This window comes from Salvelinus namaycush, chromosome 5 (genome assembly GCF_016432855.1).
Source record: "Salvelinus namaycush isolate Seneca chromosome 5, SaNama_1.0, whole genome shotgun sequence".
Lineage (NCBI taxonomy): Eukaryota > Metazoa > Chordata > Actinopteri > Salmoniformes > Salmonidae > Salvelinus > Salvelinus namaycush.
This window is the reverse complement of record NC_052311.1, coordinates 10,601,336-10,610,051: the sequence shown is the minus strand read 5'-3', so window position 1 is coordinate 10,610,051 and position 8,716 is coordinate 10,601,336. Positions and strand designations below refer to the sequence as shown.

General features: G+C 41.4%; 1 protein-coding gene across 1 annotated transcript; it reads right to left on the bottom strand.

Annotated features, from left to right (window-relative positions):
* Window positions 1–546: 546 nt before the first annotated feature.
* Window positions 547–2,158, bottom strand: LOC120046931 (stimulator of interferon genes protein-like). Its single transcript, XM_038992481.1, has 4 exons — window positions 1,932–2,158; window positions 1,614–1,794; window positions 958–1,066; window positions 547–761 (listed from the first exon to the last, which is right to left on the bottom strand). The coding sequence occupies exons 1-4, from the start codon at window positions 2,156–2,158 to the stop codon at window positions 547–549; spliced, it is 732 nt and encodes a 243-aa protein (XP_038848409.1).
* Window positions 2,159–8,716: the final 6,558 nt, after the last annotated feature.

Below are 8,716 nucleotides of genomic sequence, written 5' to 3'. Positions count from 1 at the left end.
TTGTCACTTTACCTCTACCTACATGATGCCCACATACATTGACTCTGTACCGGTACCCCCTGTATAAAGCCTCGCCTTTGTTATTTTATTGTTGCTCCTTAATTTTTTTTATTTGTTCAACAAATAAAATCTTGCTTCAGTTCATTTTAGTAAATACTTTCCAGAATATTTTTTTTTTAATTGAACAAAAATAAAACAAATAAGGGCTTGTAAGTAAGCATTTCACTGTAAGGTCTACACCTGTTGCATTCGGCACATGTGACAAATAACATTTGATTTGACACACACACACACACACAAACAGGGAATACTGGGATTAGGCAATTCAGTGCAACAACCCAAAAAATCTGCAAATGGGTTTATAGATTGTGCACACATTTGGCCACGTGTGCACGTGTTGGGCTTTTCCACATTATTTTTGTATTTTCCAGAGCTTTTTAACCACTCACTGTTGATTCACTATTTGACCACATGGTGGTGCTAGTGTAATGCATTTCACTTTGGGATAGTGTTTGAGAAGGTGACTGACTGTAAGGTAATCCCTACCTACCTGTGCTTGTAGACACGCCCCCTGACCCCTGCTCTGTCGATCTCTGTGTTAGGGAGGTTGTCATAGAAACGGATGTTGGTGTCTTCATCCTCCAGCTTGTGAGCGATGTTGGCGTTGAGAGGGAGGAGGATTAGGAGCTTTCTGGAACCCCTGGTCTCAAACGGACCTGCCGTGTGTAAGGCACGGAATTCTGCTATAGAACCCTCCAACCCTACCACAAAAATACAGATAAACGAATACACACAGCTGACATGATACAGTATTTGTTACGTTACAGAAAAAAAGCTTAATAAATGCCCCTGTAAAAATAAGTACAGCCTTCTCTCTGACTGTTCGTTGTGATTAATCAACATCAAATCCAGAGGTTATGATTTTCTTTGTGTTTGAGCAAATGGTAGTCTATTTACGAGGCAACACCAGGTTGAGGTAGCCCAGGTGGAAAGACCAAGCCAGGCCATGAGCCACGTTCATCTTCCTCTCCTCACAAATCTCTGACACTTCCACTTCAGACGGACCCTGGATATGGGAGAGAGAAACAACAACCGGGAAATAACCAGAATTACTCACAGGCAGACATGCAGGGAATCTGGTATAAAAATATTTACTGGGATTTACTGAAACCACAACCATGATGAGCAATCAAAAACCCCAACTCTGGTGAGCTAACAAGAATCACACTAACACACAGTCAGCATTTTACAGCAGCATGTAAGCTACAATATCGTTCAGTATAATTGGCTTCAGGAAGCTAAACTATGTTATTAGTGGCTTAAAGGAGAGGGTTTGGAGACCCACACCAGACTGATGATTAAAACCATCCTTGAGACCAGGGTTGGGTTTAATTCCATTTCAATTCCAGTCAATGCAGACAGTAAAACTAATACCAATTCCAAATTGTCCTCATTGTAAAGCATTCAAAATAACTAGAATTGGAACTTCAGGGTACATCCTGAATTTAATGGAATTTAAATGGAATTCACCCCAACCCTGCTGGAGACACACAGGGTCCTGTGTTGGTTCATATTGTGTGTGAGAGTTCCAGATCAGGCTCTTGTTATCTCACCAGTACTCCCAGGGTTTTGAGTAGAGGGTAGAGGCCAAAGGCCAAGATCACCATGCTCCACTGGTCTCTCCAGGGCTGTGGCTCGGTCAGGCCCAACAGCAGCACTGCCAACCCCACACCCAGGAGAGTATACACACCCACACAGGCTGTCACCATCTGACCCAGCCTCCCACCACGGTACCTGGGTAGATAGAGGGGTGAGAGAAGGAGAGAAGGAGAGGTAGAGAGGGAGGCAGGTAATATGTAAATATTGATCTATTTATTTGGCTACCATGTTTTGTGAGTATGACTATGAGTATGGAAGTTAAGTTCCCTCACCGGGTAGTTGCATGATGAAGACATTCCTCTAAGAGAAGAAACACTCCATGCAGCGAGGGCCCCACAGTCAGGATGAGTATCGCTGCTGCAACGTGTCTGAAGAAGCTCTCAGGCTCCAAAACCAAGATGGCCGTCATCACCACGGTAGCCAATCCTATCGCACCGGCTTTGTGTAGACTCCCACGAGGCTGAGGGACCAGACTCTCCTCCCCTCCCAACTGTTGCATCTGAGGAACAGACATAACAGCACCATGACTAAGTATGAGAGATATAACATAAAAATAATCAGTAAACACCTGTTCCTTTTGTCATTTTCACAACTTCTTGAAAGGTTGTCAGGCATTTCAACAGCCATAATCATGAACTAAGTGCCTTGCGTTATATGGGCATTGAATTGGTGAAGGCCGTGTAGGGGAGGAGATAGGGATCAATTACTTCTCTAAAGAGAGACCTATTGGATAGACCGCTTGTGCACACTTGCCCCGGCAGGCCTTAATGAGGAATGTTATTTTTCTTGTTGTTTGTAGTATGTTATCAATAGGCCAAACACTTTGGTAATGACATCCTAATGTAATTGTATTGTGTGTCTGTGTCACACCCTGATCTGTTTCACCTGTCTTCGTGCTTGTCTCCAGACCGCACCAGGTGTCTCCCATCTCCCCCCATTATCCCTTGTGCATATATACTGTTTGTCTGTTGCCAGTTCGTCTTGTCCCATCAAGTCCTACCAGCGTGTTCCCGTGTTTCCTGTGCTCTAGTTTTTGTTTTTCCTAGTCTTTCCAATTCTAACCTTTCTGCCTGTCCTGATCCTGCCTGACTCTGGATTAGGACTTTTTGCCTGCCTTGACTTACCTTTTGCCTGCCCCTTGTACTATAATAAACTCTGATACTCGTACTATCCGCCTCCTGTGTCTGCATCTGAGTCTTAGCCTGAGCCGTGATACTATGTATCTTTCTTACATTGTCATGTTTCCCCCACAGCTCTCTCTCTGCTGGGATCTCTTGATTGGGCCAATACTGACTGTGAATTTAGAAATATGCCCACCTGTGAGGTCTTCTTGTTGTGACATTGATTGCCATTGCCTTGCACGCTGAAGAAGGACTCATACTGTATGTCAATTTAAGTTTATTTACCGGAGTGCTGTCCTATTTCTGGTCTTTGGATAATATATCAGGATCCAGCACCCGATTTAAGTTTATAAAGTCAAACACGTTTATCTTTTCCTTGTCCAGTATTGTGCAATGTTGGCATAGCAATCAAAGACACATTCTCACATTACTACACAATGGAAAGCCTGATCTTCTGGTCCTCAAGTCAACTACAGGTGAGCAATTCGTACAATTGGCCAGTGCATGCCTGCATGGGGGAAGACTGGGAATATGACTATCGTTAATAAAATAATATGGCTAATCTACTTAAAGGAATACTTTGAGATTTTTGCAATGAGGCCCTTTATCTACTTGCCAGACTCAGATGAACTCGTGGATACCATTTTTATGTCTCTGTGTCCAGTATGAAGGAAGTTAGAGGTACAGTAGTTTCACAAGCCAATGCTAACTAGCGTTAGTGCAATAACACCCATAGAATTCCAGTCGTTGCACTAAGGCTAGTTAGCACTGGCTTGTAAAACTACCTAACTTCCTCTAACTTGCTCGGCTCTATACCTGCCATATGAAATCTGCTAAAAATAAATAAAAAAGCAAATGTTCAATTAATTCACAAGTCCATCTGACTCTGGGGAAGTAGATTAAGGAGCTCATTGCCAAAACCCCAAAGTATCCCTTTAAGAGAAACCCTCAGCCTGCTTTGCTTTGCATTGTATAAAGTGGGAAGGAAGAGGACCATCTTTATATTAGAATTAGATTGAAGGAAATAAGAATTATAGTCCAGTAAAACCCATGAACTATTAAATGGTGCCCTGATGTTACCCGTGCACTTCAGAGTAGTGAAAACGACCCACAATACATACATCATCTCCATGACTACATTCTTATACCACATATTACATTTGGAGACTATCACTGATTCAAATCAAATCAAATTGTATTAGTAACATGCGCCGAATAGAACAGGTGTAGACCTCACAGTGAAACGCTCACTTACGAACCCCTAACCAACGATGCAGTTTAAAAACATACGGATAAGAATAAGAAATACAAGTAACAGGTAATTAAAGAGCATTCATTCATATATACACAATAAATACATATCTCAATGAGGGAATTGCTATCCTATATTCAGATCTAGACACTGAATCATTTGAAGGTCCAGTTGAAATGCAGAAAACATGATTTATTTTAAATTTTTCATGTAGCTTATCTGTTGAGGCTTACCTTTTTATGTTTTGAATGATCCCAGTTCCAGAATACAGAACAACAGAGACAATTCCAGATTGAAAGAGATTAAAATAGATGTGTGTTGATAGAAAATCAGATGAATAGAGATTATAAATCAGAGCTAGCACTTCTCCCTCTCATTTTCCACTTGTTTTCTCACTCTCTCCCTGCTTCCCTTTGTGTTATACAAATTTGGGTAATAGTTTCAGTTTCAGTTTACAAGAGGCAATATATCCCACACAATGAGCGATAAAGACCAATAGAGCTAGATAAAAAGTGATAAAGACAGAGAGGTATAAAGCTTGCTGCAAACAAATTCCACAGAGAGGGGTTGATGTACTGTAATAGGTAACAGTAGTGGAACAGGGAGTGGAGGAAGAGGCATGGGTGTTTTTATAACCCGATTTATCACTGTTTAAATATACTGCTACAGCTGCCACATCTCTGATTAACCATACAGTATGTGTTCTTATGATAACCTGTTCGGGAGGTGATTTAACAAGTTTCAGTCAACCCACCTCTCTCCAGTCTACTCAAACCTTATAAGTGTGTTATTACACAGAACATCACAGCAAGTACAGTACCTATCCAGGTGTGGACTTCTGTATGAGATGAATATTAAGCAGGGGTGTCAATTGGGTATGGCCATACACTAGCTCAACACAAACAATTTAAAATAGGCAACTAAAATCATTCCAATCCCGATTAAAAGGCAAAAGCAGTTTATCAGTGTCAGCTGGTCTGATTTAAATACCATGCGGACACCTGGGAGCGGGAGGGGAAGGCTGTTTGTGTGGCTGGCAACCGGCTGGGTTTGTGGAGAACAGAGATCTGTATACAATGACGAAATGCTTACATGTATGTCTCCGCCCTAACAACGGGAGTCTTCCCAAAGGTGCGAAGGCAGGCGACAAGTTTAGTTCCAAAATAACCCCATAGAAACGCATTGGGATCATTTTGGTCGGATTTTGGTGATAATGAAACCTCTCGTTTAGCCTCTTCCTCTCTGTAGAGAGCCTCATCGACGCAGCTGCATGAAACGGCAGGACTTTTTCTCAACACATTGCAGAGGTAGCTAAAGACAGCTGTACTAGATGGTATTGTCTATGTAACTGCTGTTTGACTTGACATTAAACTAAACTATAGTTCTAATCCCGGTGCTGAGCTAGTGCGTAGCAGGCTAATTGTTGTATGACGTGTTTGTAGAATGTTAAATCCCCTATTGCCTGAGGTGAATGAAGCTACAGCGACAAGGTGATCATGGCTGGAGTATATTGAACTTGTTTTCCTCTTTTCAGAGAAAATAAAGCAAATGTCCAATTCATGAATCAAATTGAAATGTATCCTCTTGATGGATTGGAACCCGACCCTATTATGTCAGAAAGAGCCTGTGGTGTGTGTGTGTGTGTGTGTGTGTGTGTGTGTGTGTGTGTGTGTGTGTGTGTGTGTGTGTGTGTGTGTGTGTGTGTGTGTGTGTGTGTGTGTGTGTGTGTGTGTGTGTGTGTGTGTGTGTGTGTGTGTGTGTGTGTGTGTGTGTGTGTGTGTGTGTGTGTGTGTGTGTGTGCATGTGGGTGCGTTTCTGTATGCGTTTGTGTATGAAGGAGTTAATGAACCAGCCAGATCAGCCGTGATAAAAGTCAGTATTCGACATCCATCCATGTCTGAGGAGGTCGGGAGATGACGTGGAAACCGGCCACTAGGGGCAACAGTGAACACTGTTACCTTCAAGTAGGTTTCGGTAGGGCGTTGTGCATGGGGATGCGTAAGCATCTGCCTCTGTTTCAGAAGGTTGCATGTTCGAATCCAGCAATAGAAACCGTTAAAATTCAGAGTTAATGCCTGACCTTAAACACTTTGACATTTGGAACTGGAACAACTTCGACATTTGATGTGTGAGAAACATGGATGAACGTCTAACTCTGACGTGAGACAGGCCATAAACAGAAGTATGCCAAAGGTTCATGCATATTTTATTCAAGAGTAAAAAAGTGGTTTGTCCCATGGGGCATGCTTACAGTTTGTGTAATAAGGGAGTCCGAGAGAGAACCATGGCACAAACTATATGGCACGAGGTCTCCGGTAAGTTCACCTCTCAAAATAAAGCACAATGAGACCAAACAAGGATCAGCAAAACGCAAGAGCAATTAGCAGAGCTTAAGAATAATGTTAATCATAAATATAATAATAATAATATTAAATAACAAGAATATAATTTAAGAATTATGATTAGAGAATACACTTTTCCTTTAAAATGTTTGAGACAACTTCTGTAACTGTGTCTGCTTTTACAGATGAGTTTACCATGCAATCATGCTTTGGCTGCCTGAATGTAAGTCTGTGTCTTTTTATAGTACGGTTATTCATTCACACTATTGTACACTCTTAGAAAAAAAGGTGCTATCTAGTGCCTAAAAGGGTTCTTTGGCTGTCCCCATAGGAGAACCCTTTGAAGAACCCTTTTTGGTTCCAGGTAGAACCCTTCTGAATTCCATTTAGAACCCTTTCCACAGAGGGTTCTACATGGAACCCAAAAAAGTTCTACCTGGAAGCAAAAACGGTTCCACCTGGAACCGAAAAGGGTTCTCCTATAGGGACAACCGAAGATCCATTTTGGAACCCTTTTTTCTAAGTGTAGGTTTCAAAATAACTCCTGCACATCAGAGAGGAGCGATAGAGTCACAACGCATGGCACCTCATACAAACGTCTAGTCTGTACAGCATCAAAATAAAATAATACATGAACTCATAATACAGTCATGAAAAACCTCAAATGAAATAAAAAACGAAATCCCCAAATAAAATAAAAACTGGAAAATGTTTTTTTCACAAATAAATATCATCCCTTAGTTCATTTGAAGCAAGAAGATAAAAATAACTTACCATACTGAAACACGGCACAAATAGAATTTCACATTATTATTATCAAATAACTTAATTGCATGCACTGATGCGTTTATAAATGCTTTACAAATAAATAACCTTCTGTTAGTCACTGTTCACACTCAGCCAAAAACACCATTTCATTTTCAAAGTAGAACAAAACAGCATATATAGGGACTTACTCCAGTACAGCCGACACAGGTTATAGGCTACTGGACAGCACATAAGAGGACACCATAGAAATGGAATGCATAGAACAGACTTCACTCATTGCTGATTCTGATTGCATGCCAACAAACATACAGGTGTCCATTCTATGCTTTCTATTTCTATGATTGACTTGGCAGCAATAGAACATAAAAGTGTAGATAGTCCCAGCAAGTAAAATATGTAAAAGTGGTAAAAAGGTGTCCTTAAAACTGAAATAAGATCAGTTTTGGAAATCATCTGACTTGGCAGCAATAGAACATAAGAGTGGAACAGACAGACATTGCCCCTAAATGTGATGAACGGTCAGTTTTGTTTATCTGACTTTAGAGGCCGTGTCTACCTGGGGTGTAGTGAGTGTACTGTGAACTCTGTGTGCCACCTCAGCACTGGCTAACTGGCCAGTGAAGCATATTGGCTTAATAAGATGGAGAACACTCAGGTAATAAGACTGCATTTTGAACCTTCTGACAACTTCATCTTTTCCTTGAAGTTAATAAATAGTATGTTTAATTTCAATGTCCTGTTATTATCATATAGTACTAGTAGCAAAACATATTCGAAAGCACTACCATGTATGTTTGCAGATGAAAATGGCATTCAAATTTCACACGCAGATGCAAACGCATACACAAATAAACTCACAGACGCCATGACAACTATCCATCACCCTATCTAGATATCTTATAAAATAAAATGAATGAAGTAAACCACCGACAGGGCTGACACAACTTCCTGTTTTAAAATGAGAAGAGGAAACTGTAAATCACGGACAGGTAGTACCTCCCCCGCATGCCACCTCAGCTCCCGTCGACCTCTCACCTACATGCCTTCACTCCCCAATCCCCACCCTTCCCCTGTCCCAACACAACAGAAAGGTAACATCTGTCACCCAGTCAGCCCCACTACACAATTAGAACAGAACAGTAGCTCTTTGTTTTGCATTGGAGTGTTCCAGAACGTCCAGTAGAGTGTTCCGTAGTGTAGTGTGGTCAGGTGGTCAGGGGTCTGTAGTAGTGTGTGACCAGGTCAGGGAGTGATGGAACCTGCAGTACAGTTTGTCCAATAGGAGGTCTGATCCATCCATGGCACAGTCTTGTCACACGGGTAGAGAGAAGGGCTGGGGGGCAACAGGCCAGGGTAGGGGGAGGAGGATGGTGTGTGTACCATTAGTGTATACGTGTAGATCTATATGTTTACTGTGTGTTCTGTATGATCCCTGTTTAAGTGTATGTCTAAGTATGTGTTTACCGTAAGTGTGTTTTACTTTAAGTGTGTAAGTCAAATGTGTGTATGTGTGGGTATGTACTTTATATCTAAGTGTGTGTATTAGTGTTTATGTATAAATGTGTGTGTGTGCA